General features: G+C 45.4%; 1 protein-coding gene across 2 annotated transcripts in view; it reads left to right on the forward strand.

Moving 5' to 3' along the window:
* The window catches only part of flt4 (fms related receptor tyrosine kinase 4), a 66242-nt gene that overhangs the window by 48633 nt on the left and 2224 nt on the right, over positions 1-15385 (forward strand). The window contains exons 13-27 of one of the 2 annotated variants that reach the window (XM_088604658.1): positions 206-565; positions 1261-1407; positions 4367-4498; positions 6877-6983; positions 8071-8206; positions 8878-8982; positions 9749-9862; positions 10129-10217; positions 10544-10694; positions 11479-11573; positions 11921-12043; positions 12678-12789; positions 13634-13733; positions 14205-14310; positions 14614-14747. In XM_088604658.1, the coding sequence (XP_088460784.1) occupies positions 206-565; positions 1261-1407; positions 4367-4498; positions 6877-6983; positions 8071-8206; positions 8878-8982; positions 9749-9862; positions 10129-10217; positions 10544-10694; positions 11479-11573; positions 11921-12043; positions 12678-12789; positions 13634-13733; positions 14205-14310; positions 14614-14747 (2011 nt within the window). The remainder of the gene's footprint in view (positions 1-205; positions 566-1260; positions 1408-4366; positions 4499-6876; positions 6984-8070; positions 8207-8877; positions 8983-9748; positions 9863-10128; positions 10218-10543; positions 10695-11478; positions 11574-11920; positions 12044-12677; positions 12790-13633; positions 13734-14204; positions 14311-14613; positions 14748-15385) is intronic. The other variant, XM_088604659.1, reaches the window with a different exon arrangement.

The raw sequence follows: 15385 nt of genomic DNA on the forward strand, positions 1-15385 counted from the left end.
CTCTAAAGACATGTTAAAGCACAAATGATAAATGTTTATTTAGGTTATAGCGATAGATTTGCATTGAATTCCTGCAGATTAGAATGCATCTTAGTTAACGAACAATGACTTCGTTATTATCTCGACCTTCATGGCCTACTCACTTGTCGAGGGCAGTAAGCAGATTGTAACGCCACACGTATCTGTGCGTCACTTCCTGTGGCAGCTATCCCAGAAGGCTTTGGGATCGAGCTCCAGCCCAGCGAGGAGCCGCTGGAGCACGAGGTGGTCAGCCTCAAGTGCAGCGCCGATAACTACACCTACGAGAACCTGCAGTGGTACCGCCTGGACCCCCGGGCCCTGCAGGACGACAGCGGCAAGCCCTTAGTGCTGGACTGCAGGAGCGTACACCTGTATGCCAACCGCCTGGAAGGAAACCTGTCCTTCGAGGCCGCCACCAACAACTGGGTCCTGGTGCTCGGCATCCCCAACATCCAGCTGAGCCAGGAAGGCGACTACGTGTGCGAGGTCCAGAATCGGAGGAGCAGGGAGAAACACTGTCACCGCAAATTCATTCCGGTGAAGGGTAGGCCCTCAGCTCCTTTACTCCAGCTCGACTGAGTTTGAGCTTTTTAGTTTCGCGCGTTCATGCACGGCTTTTTTTCGTAGACTCCATCTCAGTGTCTCAGCTGACCGAGCACCGGTTACTTTTTTCAACACACATTCTCTACACATAGAGGTGCACAGTGGAGCATGTATTCACAAAATACTACCATTCTAGACTATTCTCTCGCTATGCTCAGATAGGCTTTCTGCCCGCTTTGCAAAACTGAAGACATGCTTCAGCTGCAAGACACAGATCATACTCCACAATACTTGGTGCCAACAATCTCAGCAAACTGATTAATGAGGTCACTTCTCAGTTGTTAGATTTTGGTCCGTATACAAATCAGAGGGCACAAGTGGAGGCTATGTGAAATTGCTTTTAAAGCCGAGAACAGGGGTCACTTCTTTACCCAAAGGGTTGTGGGAGCATGCAACAAGGTACCTAGACACGTTGTTGAAGCCGATACCCTGGCTTCCTTCAAGAAACTGTTGGATAAGTTCCTGGGATCAGTTGACTCTTCACTACCAGATGAGCTGGATGGACTCAGTCCCCATCCCGCGTTTGTAAGCTTTCTTATGTTCTTGTCCTTTCGATGTGATACTGTGATATCAGTCCAAAAGCGTGGCCTGAAGTGGGCAAGCAGAGGGTGATTTTGAGTTTTTAACAACCTCCAGCTCAGGAGGCGCCTCACTTCCGGCACAGCCCGACCAATCAGACCGTGAACGTCAGCGAGTCCCTGTACACGAGGTGCGATGTGGAAGGCACCCCCACCCCACAGGTCTCCTGGTATAAAGATGACAAGCCTCTCCACCAGATATCAGGTGAGCCGCCTTTCTAATCGCCTCAAGAGGGCTCAGCAAGAAATCATGGAAAATCAAGGAAATCATGAACAGTGACCTTAAAAATGGAAATCGGTCATAACTCATAACATAACCACCTTTTCCTAAGGGCAGTTTTTGCCACAGCTGTTTTGACAAAAGGCAAAATGGAGAAAAAGCTGCACCGTGTTTTCAATACAAATCAGTGTCAGCATAATATCATTCGTTCCCCCAGTTTTGGATGAAAAGTGTACACCTGTGAAGGTGCAAATAAAAGTCAGCCCAAAGGTTTTTAAAAGACTATGACCTTTCCCTTTGAAAAGGGGGGTCTTGACTTTTTCTAAATGCCGCACACCGTGTTTGTAGCAACCTGTACGTTTTCCAAATTGTGTAACTTTTGGTGCTGAGGGTTTTTTTTACTTTGTTTCCGCTGCTCCTTACAGTGGTGTAAACAGGAAGGACTCGTGCAAAGTCGGCAGCAGTGAGCCAAGACCATAAAGTGAAGTTGAGAACAGTCACAAGCCAGAGTGCGCCATCAGACTTTCCTTTGGCTCGTGAACAGCTCCCGTCCCTTCATGTGCAACACTTTTGAATGGGAACTGTTTGATCCAAAGGGTCACTTTATTATAAACCGTTCCCTTTTCTCTTGTGAAGCAAACAGAGGCCTGAGGCACCTTTGGCCCTTTATTAGCAATACTTGCAAGGATTTTATCTTGTAATGCAAAAGAACTGAGAAACTGTATTAATAAAAGAGCATGATCTGAGCGAGTCACGGGTATGTGCTGTTAGAATTGCAGGGAATATACAGAACAGACATTATAACAGATATATCAGCACCTGTTAAAATATTGTTATATTGTTATAAGTCTGTTTTACTTTTATACTTCAAAAATCTGAGTTATCCAGCAAAAACAGTTGTACTTTTGCCCTTCTGAGGCTTTTAAACCAGAATAAATTCTAAAAATAAGTGAGGGGGCTTTCGGGGAATTTGCCATTCAGTTTCAGTGAATCGTGTTAATGGAACTCACTACGTTGGCGAATGACGAATGAGCTACATTAGGAACAATAGTGGCGACTTTTCCAAGAAGTAACCTAAAGGGATGGAACACTACAGTTTTTATTTGGGATTGATTTTTTTTATTTTATACGCAGTTGTAGTTAGAGATATTGACTCTTTTTACAGAATACATGCAGCTATAGAACACAGCTGAAGAATTTAATTAACGGCAGATATATCCTTTCCACACAGTAGATATAATTAATAAGGTACAATTCTGGTGTATTTGAAGTTAAATTGAATAAAGGCTATATTGCAGTACAAAAACATTTTGAGATAATTTCCCTCAATATGAATTTTGCCACAAACAATTTTGCCACAATTCCAACCATCATTAGTTTCTAATGATTTTATGTATTTTTAAGGGGTATGAATGTTTTCTGTCATAACTGCATATACGCTCAGTGTTAAGAATGCCATTTACATTTTAGCATGTGACACTTTATGAACATAGACACATCAGAGTGATTGAACACACCACAGATGTACACTGACACCCACTCATCACATAAGCCATCAGCTGTATTTTGCGTTTCTGATCCACATCGTAGCCTGCGGTCTTCATGAAAATGATACTCTGAATGTCTGCAGAGGTGTGTGCAGCTCTCTGGGGCTGCACACAGGCGTCGGACAGCTGGCGTGGAGCTGATTGCTGGGAGTGTCTGTGTGTGTGTGCCTGGAGTGGCCAGTCCTTGGCTACAGCTGTGCTGATACAGTGCTGTATACAGATACAGTGCTGTCGAAGAGGTGCAGAGTGACCTGGAGCTGTGCTGGCATAGAGGGAGTGTCTCTGCAAATTGCTTCTTTCAACCCTGTAGACTAGGGGTTTCCCAGTCCCAGTCCTAGATGCCCACACACCACCTGGTTGTCTTTCTAGCTGAGCTTAATCACCTAGCTGAAGCCTTAATTGAACCAACCAGTTGCTTGATTCGAATATTTGCAAGCCTTTTTCTATCGAAGAGTTTGGGATTCTATCTTAGTTAGGAAATGCAATAGTTAAACTACAATCTCCAATATGTTTAAGAGATGAACACAGGCAGGCAGTTCAAAATTAATGGAATGATTTCTGCGTTGAAGGGCTCAGTGGCGTAACGCAGCGCTGGGCTGGAGCAGCCACCAGCAGGAGTGTGGACCTCCAGGACCAGTGCTGGGAAGCCTGTCACACCTGCAGCACTGCGTGTGGAAGTGCTGTGTGGATGATTTCTGATCGGGAATCATGTTTCCAATGTTGGGTTCTCTGGGGCTTTAAAGTTGAGCTTGGAAAGGTACCCGGAAAGATTTGAGGCAACAATGTAGGTTTCAGGCAGCCTGCTGATAATTGTGATCCAGGATGTCAAGGCTATAGGAGCAGGGTTTGCCTATTCCCACCTACCCAAATCCCGACCTACTTAATTGCTGGGTAAAACAGAACCGTCAAACTGTTGTATCCTGTCTACGTTTTAGCGCAAGGGTCCTTGAATCAAGGGTGTCTTTTGAATCATAAACTTCTGCAAGGCCTTAAAAAATCCTTTTGAGCACATGATGAGGTCAGGAACAAGTAAATGAAAAGAGCAGAGACACCACGTTTTGGCTGTGGAGCCTTCTTCAGGCACACTGAAACGCTGTGGCTCTTTTCTCTTCAGCATGCAATAGACCTTAACGTGTTCCTTTGCAGCCTGCACATGCGGACGTAGCTCCCACTTGAATGATTAGATTACTCATCTGAGAGTAAGAGTAAAAGGCTTTAGAGCACCTCGTGAACTTAGATCCTGCTGGTGCAGATGGTGTTTGCAGTGAAGACTAGACAGACGGTTTGGAGGGTCCTGTGGGTTCTGATTCGAGCGGTGCCTAGGGCGAACCTGTGTGTGGGTGGCCTTCTGAGCTGGAGGAGGAGAATTTGATTGACTGCTGTCTGGATGTGCACAGGGATCGTGCTGCAGGACTCTAACCAGACGCTCAGTATCCAGCGAGTGCGAGAAGAGGATGCCGGCCTCTACACTTGCACAGCCTGCAACCAGAAGGGCTGCATCAGCATGTCGGCAACAGTCACCGTCGTGGGTAAGAGACCCGGACCAAGAGCACGTGTTTGTACCCAGGCGGGCTGCGGTGCAATGCACATGCGTTCACGCACACATACACGGGCCGTCCCTGGCATGGAGATAACATGCTGTACCTGTATGTGAGACACAAACACCAGTCACAAAACGGAGCAGACTCAAACACAGCAACATGGGTCACCCTGGCTCTGTCCTTCACATTGGGGGAAAAAATGCAGAGGGCTGATGTTTACACTGGTGCCTCTGGAAATGTTGTGGGGGGAAAAACTGGAATAAATATTCCAGTTCGCAATTCCACTTCCACTGCGGAAGATCGCATTTTAACATGCTGTGGGCAGGTACATTTCTGTATGCACACAACATGCTTTTAAAACAACACCCCAAAAAATGCTACAGCGCTGCTTCTCAGCGTGCCAAATGTGTAACAAGTATTGTTGTGGCCACTTAGAAGGGCTAAGTGGAAAAATTATGGTTTGTAAAATAGGAAAAGGCTGATTTCTTTGAAATCTCTACCATGATGTAATATGGATGGACATTACCTTCTGTCAGGCACCAGTGATATCAGGAATGTTATTTCACCTAACACAGCATATTTTATGAAAGGAAAGTCGTCACTATTGGTTCTAAGTGTTGTAGCGATATTCAGTCAATTACAGCGTGCTGTCAAACAAATTGCAGTTTGTTAATATGCCAATGCAAGAAAAAGATGCGGGTGCTCAAGAGTCAGCAGTCACATTGAGTCTTTTTTTACAAGGAAAGATGAAACAGTTTGAAAAATGAATTGTCCGGGCTGGTGGGGGTGTCCAAGGTTTGTCATGTGACCTGTGTTCTTGTGGTGTTGCTATTAGAGACACAACAGTACCTGAATTGGGTTAATCTGTCTGACGCAGTGAGGCTACGAGTGTGAAAATGGTTATTTTGACAGAAGGAAAGGGTACAGAGTCCTCAAACCTCCTACACTGCTTCAAGAGTCACAGCACCTCACAGAATAATTAACAATTGATGTGTACACAAAGAATAATACTTGGATATTCCACGTTTGTCTACCCCCTGCCAGCTCTTGGCGCTTTGTGCACACTGCTAGTTTTCTTGGCACGAAAACATTTGTTATTGCTGTAACTTATATTGAATCCTCAGGTTTGAGAAATCAAGTAAAAAAATAATTTGACAAAATCAAGAGTGGTTTTGATGGTTGATTCATCAAGATGAAGCCTTTAAAATGCACTTTTGAAAAGGGACTGCATTTCTGATGAATTGCCACAAAGGAGAAAAAACTAATGAATAAAACACTCTGATCTAGCATAAGAAAACTGCTGTTTCCTGTGGTAATATACTTCTGTAAGATATGATGTTTTAGTAGAATTAATAAAGACAGAAGCCCTGCTAGCAGGGAGACAGTTTTGAGGAGCTTCTTCCTGATTGTAGATTACTGCTGATCTCTGTAAATGTCAAATATTTTCAATATCCTTCATAAAACCTTGCTTATCCCTTGGCAACACATGAAGAGAGTTAAACATTGGAAGCAGTTTCAGAATTAATATGCTCTTTTGCTCCCTCTAGTGCTGCTATGAGTGTACTGTTGTTTTTGATTTAGTTTAATTCTGCTTCAGTTTTTTTTTATCTTGGCAAGACAATTTAACCACAGGGTAGACACTTTCACAACATATCTTAGTTAATATATTGCCATCTGCTTTCGTTCATTTGTTTCTGCATATTATGACAAATCTATTCAGTATTATAGAAGCACAGCTTTTTGCATGGCATGTGTTTTCAAACCAACACGCAGATTTACAATTCTCTGTCAACAGGTCAATTTGATGTTGTTTTATCCCTGTGATGTTTGTGGTCATAACAGAAATTATAGCTGGTTATGCTGATTGCATTGTGACTTGGCATGCATGCACCACTATAACGTCGGAAATTAAAAATCACAGTGGATTCTGTCATTTATAAGTTTGTATCAGATTACTAGATGTTTTGGACATTTCTATGCTGTAAAAGGTAGTTTTGCGCTGCTCAGCTGTGAACTATGACTCCCCCACTTGATAGTGCCATGTTTAGAAATCAATAGAGTTGTCAATTCGAGATTTAAGTTTCAGGCTCTTTGGTAGGATTGGTCAGAACTGGCGAGTCAGCCGCTGCTTGAAAGAATTCACTTGATAACACGATGGCAATGTTATCCCATGCTCTGCCATGCCAGAGGTCCACAGCATTTTAAATATTCTCTTTAAACCTCCCCAGCGCCACTGCGGAAGTCGCACGCAGACTTACGTAAAGAGAAAATGCTCCGTTTCCTGCAGGCAGCTGGCCGTGTTGTCTGTGTCCAGGCCGCGGTGCAGACGCTTCCTGTGAAGCTCTCTGACCTCTGCCCTCTTCCAGGCTCGGACGACAGGACCAACGTGGAGATTGTGATCCTCATCGGCACCGGCGTCATCGCTGTCTTCTTCTGGATCCTCCTCCTCCTCATTTTCTGCAACGTCAAGAGGGTGCCTGCACTCTTCTCTTTTTTTGCTCTTCCAACCCTTACATGAACACTTGCTTTCAATCAAGTATTTTAAGTGCCTTCCTGATTACCAGTGGGCAGGGTGGATGATGCAGGATCATCTACCATATAACTTTATATTGAGGTGGCCCTTTTTCCTCTTCCTGGTAGCTCCTGCTTTTTTTTTTTTTTTAAGTGGGCTTGCACTCCATTAATTCATGAATCCTGATGATCTGATTGACATTTAATAGATTTTCATTTCTAAGAAGCTGCTGTGCATTTCTCCATGATATGAACAAATTCTCATTATCTTGGAGTTGTGATATGTTTCCACTTTTATGTGAGAAAAACAAATACTGATAGCAATGAAAAACAGGGGCCGTGCATGTATGTAAAGCATCATGGATACAACTGCCACACAACTTGGATTTGAAAGGTGATCTGCTGTACGTACTGTATGTACTGTAGTACAGGTAGTGTGCATCAAGTATGCAGCTGTGCAGTTTCTGTGATTTCTGAGTTCCTCAAATAAGCTGCACTTTTCTGGAGACTGTCGTACAGAGTGTGTAAATCTACATTGTCTGCAATTGTGTGTAAAGTAATAGCACATGGATTTACTACAGTTTGAAGATGAGTGGACGGTGCGCAGAATCTTATTCTTGGTGTTGTTAATGGTATTTGTGAGCAAATGTTAAGATTTACAGGTATAGGTATTGCAGTATATGCTAGAAAGACACTTTATAACACAGGGATATTCCCTACAATGTATATACAGCGTACTTACACTGGAACAATAGTGCATTAAGAAAGTTAATTATATGAAGCAACCAATACATTTCTATTAACAAAGGTAATTACACTACAGAATTTCTGTATATTGAATATTGAATACAGCTTGCTATTCTGTAACGTCTTCTCACTGAGACATTTCAGAATAGAAATTGCAATGGTTTAAAGTCTGAGCAGGTAAAAGTCTCCCAGTAACCTTGGGAATGTAGAATACATGTGCTGGATCAGCCACCTTCCCATCAGCAGCCTGTCCATCTCCCTCTTCAATTCCATTAAAGTGTCCTCTGTCTCCCCCGTGACAGGCCAACCCAGCAGACATTAAGACGGGTTACCTGTCCATCATCATGGACCCAGGCGAGGTGCCACTGGAGGAGCAGTGCGAGTACCTGCCCTACGACTCCAGCCAGTGGGAGTTTCCGCGGGACAGGCTGAGGCTCGGTGAGGCCCTGTGTGTGAGTCTGTGTGCATCACGCCACACAAAGAGCAGAACCCTGACCCCTGGACCTGCACAGTTGTTTGTCCTTCAGAAACTGCGAGAGCTTCGGCCTGACCTCCTAGGGGAATTACCTCATTTGTTCAAATGTTCCTTCTGTCTCTTGAATAAACACAAATGTTGGTGTATTTCCAGAAAGAAAAAAAAAAAAGAAAAACATTTCCTGTGCTCTCCTAAACTGTCCTTCCAGAGAGGTTTCATGTTTACAAAGCTACACCCAGAAAACAGTCTGAATACCAAAATAACACAGTGCCTTCTCCTAGGTGACACAGTGTGATGTGTTAAACTGAGACACGTGCTGGTGCAAAAAGCTTATCTTCTAGTTCTTGTCCGCTAACGAGAAAATGGCAGTATTTAGTCGGATTTGGGTGAGAACCCTTTTAAAGTGGCAGGGCTCTGGAAACCAAGCATTGATAGAATTAAACTGTTGATCTCAAATTAAGGCAGATGAGATGAACGGCCTCCTGTTGTTTGCAGAATTTATTGCGGTCTAAGAATGAATCCTGATTTTTGGCTAAAAAAATGATTTTTGTGCATCTCAAAATGTTGGGGGAGGCACAAAATGGGATTTTGAAGAAAGTCTCCTGCATTCCCTGTCCTTGCATCTTTTTACTAGGAAAGGTCTTGGGACATGGAGCTTTTGGGAAGGTGATGGAGGCCTCTGCCTTCGGAATTGGCAAGACGGACAGCCTGAGCACAGTGGCGGTGAAGATGCTGAAAGGTGAGGTTTTCACAGTGCGAGCTGGACGCAAGTTGTGGCCGTTACATCCCTTCCCACTGTTTCCGTTTCGAAGATCCAAGCTTTTCCGACAGAGAATGTCGGTAAGGACGACTGCTGTCTTGAAAACTGCATAGTTCTTCGTAGAGGTCCGCCACCAGTGTTAGGTGGCACTTAGGTGTGTGTCCTGTAGTGTCGAGTGTAGTGTCGGGTATCACACTCAATCAGCAGGAACATGCTGGTCCTTCCACCAACGAACAGAGGAATTAACACGGTTCTGAAAACACAAATGCAAAAATACTTCATTAAATCAATTTGTGGGCTAACATGATTAGTTAGTCTTAGCGACTGTGACATTTAAAATATTTTTGACATCCCTGGCCTCCTAATAATCCCCCTCTCTGAACTGGCTTCATGACTCTGCTCTCCTCCCCACTGAGAGCTGGTGTGTGGGGAGCAGACTGCCGCATCATCCAGGTGGGGCTGCACACTGGTGGTGGAGGGGAGTCCCCATTACCCGTAAAGCGCTTTGAGTGGAGTGTCTATAAATGCGCTATATAAGTGTAAGGAATTATCCTCGGAAAGTCTCTGTGCACCCCTGGCCTGCCGATAGTGTGCCACTCGTCTGCTGTTGAATTTATTTTCAAACACTTCTGAGAGCAGGAGAGGAAGAGGTGTGCATACTCAGTATCAGTTTCTAGCCCGCACTTCGCCACGTTCCCAGAGTGATGATAGGGGAGAACCTGACGCTTCTTTCTTGGGCCTGCAGAGGGCGCCACCGCCAGTGAGCACAAGGCCCTGATGTCGGAACTGAAGATCCTCATTCACATTGGGCACCATCTGAACGTGGTCAACTTGCTGGGGGCCTGCACTAAAGCCAACGGTGAGCAAAGATGATTATTTATTATTTTCCACTAATGCTACATTTACAGCACTTTTTTTTTTTAAAAAAAGGAAACAAACTCAAAAATAGCCTTTAAACAGCTTAGTATTCCTTAAATAAACTTGCTGAAAGATTTATACAGCACTTTTACAAAAATATTTAGTCGCTGCTCATGGAGAGAAAAAATGTGTGATTTAAGAAGGTTTCCGAATACCGTATTGCCCATCTTCTTATAAATCTTAATATATCTCTACATCGCTCTCCAGGCCCCCTGCTGGTCATCGTGGAGTACTGCAAGTATGGGAACCTGTCCAATTACCTTCGTGCCAAGAGGGAGTTCTTCCTACCTTACAGGGTGAGTATATGATAATTCCTTACACTATATAAGTGTAAGTAATTATTAATTAATTATTAATCTACACCCTTACAGCAAACTCCCCGGCTCACACCTCACAATAGTGAGGGGGGTTTGGGCAGCTTATCCTCTCAGATTGCCTCAGCTAAGTGATTCACAGTAAATGCTTTATACAAATATCGCCTCTCTATCACCTGCCTTAGGATCTAACCACACTACTGAAATGTGACCTGTACTTCCTGTGCTGCGACGGGAAACTTTTCCAACTGAAGGGCGATCTCAAACGGAGGTCGGTCTCTGAGCTGCTGTGTCCTTCTGCTGTCCAGGACCGCTCCCCCAAGACCCGCAGCCAGGTGCGCAGGATGATAGAGGCTGTGCAGGTGGACCAGAGGAGCAGGCCCGAAGCCCCCGAGAGCACGGTTCCGGGTCGGTCCGTGGGCAGTCAGAACCAGAACGCCGGGCCCGGCCCGCAGAAAGGTGACGCAGCTCCTGGTCGAGTGGACCTTGTGCTCCCTGTGCAGGGCCGGAAGTCCTTTCCAGCTTCCGAATGACCCGTCTGCCGTTGGAAAATAAGATTCCATTTAAGAATTGAATCAATCAACAATATCATGCACGAGAGGAAAAGTTTTTTTTTCACTAAATTGACTTTTTTTTCCATTTTGAAGATGGAACATTTTGAAATGTTGGGGGATTCACAAAATGGGATTTTGAAGAAAGTCTCCTGCATTCCCTGTCCTTGCATCTTTTTACTAGGAAAGGTCTTGGGACATGGAGCTTTTGGGAAGAGCAGGGAAGGGGAAAGAAATAAGAGCCAGTGGGAGTAGCTCTCCATTGTACCTCGACTTTAATCAGTAGCTGAAGGTGAAGTGAAACAGAAGCTGAGCCTTAAAGGCCGGTGGTTATATACCGCCGCGCCTCAAAGATGGCCTGCACTGTGAGGCTTGTTTCTTTCTGATTCGTTTTATTGCTCATGGACATAATGGGGCTCAGTGGCGCTGAGCGACTTGCAGGTGTGATGTCAGCCCTCTCGAAACCACAGCACTTGGGCTCGTGTTTGTCTGGGAGTAGTTGTGTGCTCCTCTCAGCCATGATCACAGACAAAAAAAAACAGAGCATTCCTCATTTCCCTTTCTGGAAATTACCTGTTTCTTAAAATTTGAAGTAGTACTTTTGGAACAAAGGGTTTTTAACCCCTTCCCCCAGAATACTGTATATACTGGACCTGGACTGTTGGAGTTACCTGTCTCTCCTTTCCCTACAGTGGAAGACCTGTGGAAGACACCACTGACAGTGGAAGATCTCATCTGTTACAGCTTCCAGGTGGCACGAGGGATGGAGTTCCTGGCATCTCGTAAGGTAGGAACTGGCACGCTAGCACGGGCTGGGCCAGGTACCTAAAGGCAAAGAGATGCCGTTTCACATGCTGAAGAAATGCTCTCCAAGATCTCCCTCAGGGGCACACTGGGCAGCTTTTCCTTCACATCTGCTATCCAACCCATTGCGACACAGCTTGCATGCAGCTATTTTAATATGTAGGCACCGTGTATAACCAACTGCTAGACATGTTTATGCCGTGAATATTTTCATGGCTGGAATGGAGGAGATTGGAAGTGCACGTTTCTGTCTAGTAAAGCTTGGCCGGCCTCAGTTCTCCTAGTGCGGACACGGGGAGAATGGAGTCCTCAGGTGTCTCCCTCTTGCAGTGTATCCACAGAGACCTGGCCGCCCGCAACATCCTCCTGTCGGAGAACAATGTGGTGAAGATCTGTGACTTCGGCCTGGCGCGCGACATCTACAAGGACCCCGACTACGTCCGCAAAGGAAATGTATGGGAGCTGCTTTAATAATTTGATCTTTATTTAGGGACAACCTCCCACTATCTATACTAATGAGATAGATTGAATTGCACCACAATGCTATGCTGCTCTATAACATGCACAGTATATCTGGAATAGTTCAAGTAGGGAGCTGCGTCAGCAGGCGTAGGCTGCAAAGGAACAAATAATAGGTTTATTCCATGCTGAAAAGAAAGAGAACACAACGTTTCGGCCTTCTCTCGCACCTGTTTTCTTTCTTCTCTTCTCAGCATGGAATAAACCTATTACTTGTTCCAGTATAGCTAGAACTTCAGTTTAATTAGCATCCGAACCACGAGGTGGTGCTTTAATAGCATCCCTGGCAACAGATACATTTTACATCAGTGTGAAACTTCATCTGTTCAACTACAAACTGGGCGTGGCCTCGTTTAGTACTGGGTTCTGTCAATGAGCTCCTTTAAACCACAACCTCCTAGTAACAGGTGCAATGCCTAAGTACTGTTCTTGTATGTTCTAGGCTTGGGAGTTAAAAATGTGGTTTGTGTGCGCTGCTGTCCTTGTCTGGGGGGGGTAGAAAAGGGCAGAGTCCTCCCCCACACTCCTTCCGTCTGGTTTGACCTATTGCTTTACTGCTTTCCCTCAGGCCCGTCTGCCCCTCAAGTGGATGGCTCCTGAGAGCATCTTCGACAAACTGTACACCAGCCAGAGCGACGTGTGGTCCTTCGGAGTCCTGCTGTGGGAGATCTTCTCCCTGGGTGAGGGGGAGAGGGCTCTGGGAGATGGGAGGTCGTGTGTGGAGTGAACAGCTGATAGCGGTGACATGGCTGGAGTCAGTCTGACATCACAGCAGCCGCTCCGAAAGACAGGCAGACTCCACATGGCTTCTTTAAACAGGGCTTTTCGTGTTTTTCCTACTCCCTTGCATGTTTTAGAAATGCATTAGAACATGTTGCAATACTTGTTGCTGTAAGCAGGCGTGAGCCTGGTCAGTACCTGGATGGGAGACTACTGGGAAGGCTAAGGATGCTGCTGGAAGAGGTGTTAGTGGAACCAGTAGGGGGCGCTCACCCTGCAGTCTGTGTGGTTCCTAATGCCCCAGTATAGTGACGGGGACACTAGACTGTAAAAAAGGCACCATCCTTTGGATGAGACGTAAAACCGAGGTGCAGATTTTAAATGGTCATTAAAAATCCCAGGGCATTTCTTGCAAAGAGTAGGGGTGTTATTCCGGTGTCCTCCCCCTGGCCTTTACCCATCATGGCCTCCTAATAATCCCCCTCTATGAATTGGCTCCATCACTCTGCTCTCCTCCGCACTGATAGCTGGTGTGTGGGGAGCGTTCTGGTGCACTATGGCTGCTGTCGCATCACCCAGGTGGGGCTGCACACTGGTGGTGTTGGAGGGGAGTCCCCATTACCTGTAAAGTACTTTAGTGCATTGTCCATAAGTGCGCTATATAAGTGTAAGAAAATATTATTATTATATTATTACTATTATTTTCTGGTGGGAATATGCCCTGAGGAAGACAACAGGGCAGACGGTTTGCTGGTCGAGCACGGGTGAAGCCCTTACTCTAACTCCTCCTCCTCCTGCGCACAGGGGCCTCCCCGTACCCAGGGGTGCAGATAGACGAGGAATTCTGCCAGAGGCTCAAGGATGGCACACGCATGCGCTCCCCAGAACACGCCTCCCCTGAAATGTAAGTGCTGTGCCTTCTTGTCCAGCAGCTCTCGGCAGGTTCTGGAAAGTCCTCAGCGCAGGACAGGGCTGCAAATCTATTTGTCGTTTCTGGCGGTTCTGCTGATCCATGGCTCTCCAACAGTGCTGTTGAGTCCCAGTGCCCTCAACGTGCAACTCAGAGCTGCTTAGCCACCTGTCACCTGACCTCCACTGTCTGCCTTTCTGCACAAGTATTATTCGTGCAACCACTGCAACCATTCGTATTTTGGTACTGAGCCAAAAAATTTTGAATATGAACCCCTTGAATTGATTATTTTTATTTTTGTAGATATAGTTTTAAATACTACAGCAAAATAAAGTATGGTCAGTGCAAAATACACAATTAGCCCGAACCATAATGACCGTAACGGGAGATTTAAAGGCTGGCACATACATCCGCAGAGCTCTGTTTGTGGCCGTCTGTACAGTAGATTCCTCCCTCTGCTCTCAGATACCGGATCATGCTGGCCTGCTGGCAGGGCGAGCCCAGGGAGAGGCCTACCTTCCCCACACTGGTGGAGATCCTGGGGGACATGCTTCAGGACAACGGCTTACAGGTGAGGCGTGGCTGGGCCAGAGGCCGAAAGCTTTGGGGGTTGTGAGCAGCTGGGAAGCAGGGGTTCCCAAACAAGAGTGTGGACAGAGGAAAGAGAAAGGCAACCTCTATGTTTTTGGTCCTTAATGACTGTGATGTAGTAGGGTTTTACAGTTCCTGTTAAGCTTTAGACCTGAGAAATGTAAAAACCTGTCCAAATGAACAAGTACCTCATTCAGTCATCATCACCAAACAACAGAGCAGACGAAGACGGCTTGAATGCTTAATTTTGTCGCACTCTTTAATACCATTTCGTTGTCGACAGGATGGAAAGGACTACATCCCTCTCAACACATCTCAGAGCTCAGAAGACGATGGCTTCTCTCAGGCCTCCTCTAGACCTCCTTCCCAAGAGGAGGACTGTGACGTGAGACTACCCTGCAATGTCATGCCCAACAGGTAGGGAGCACTGTAACGTGAATTCAGCAGAACTAAGCAGCAAGGAAGGATCTGGGAGTGGCAATTAAATGTCACTGACCCTTCCCTATCTTGAGGTTTTTAGAAGAATAAAACTGTTGTGGTGTCTTTTTAGCTAGAAAAAGTACAGCTGTCACTTCCTGAATTACAGTTCTGGTATGAAAATCCTTAATACTAGGCGACCTGCCAGGATATTTTGGTAGGAGTGATACAACGGGGTTGAGAGTTAAGCACAAAGGCGTTTGTTCTCAATGCATAAATGTCCAGAACATTATCACAACTTAGTGTGAAGCTCTGTTAAGTGTGAACCACATGGGCTTTGTGCTGTTTACATTAACACAAGCATTGTTTGCTGACTGTTAACAGATAATTCAAAGTTCAATAGGCTGGTGAAAAGAGAATGACATCATGACAGTGTATAAACAATGGGTTCTTGAGGTTGCAAGTGGAAGCTAAGAGCATGTGGATTTAGGACTGAGAATATGACGCACGTCTTTGCACAGAGTCATGGCTGATAGGCTGAAACTACCCATCCTGTAGCTCAAGCTGATTCTCTGAGCTCTTTCATGAAACAAGCAAAGTGGGTGTATGTCCTCCTGCAGTCTGAAATTTCTTATCTC

The sequence above is a fragment of the Lepisosteus platostomus genome, chromosome 13 (genome assembly GCF_059453375.1).
Source record: "Lepisosteus platostomus isolate fLepPlt1 chromosome 13, fLepPlt1.hap1, whole genome shotgun sequence".
Classification (NCBI taxonomy): domain Eukaryota; kingdom Metazoa; phylum Chordata; class Actinopteri; order Semionotiformes; family Lepisosteidae; genus Lepisosteus; species Lepisosteus platostomus.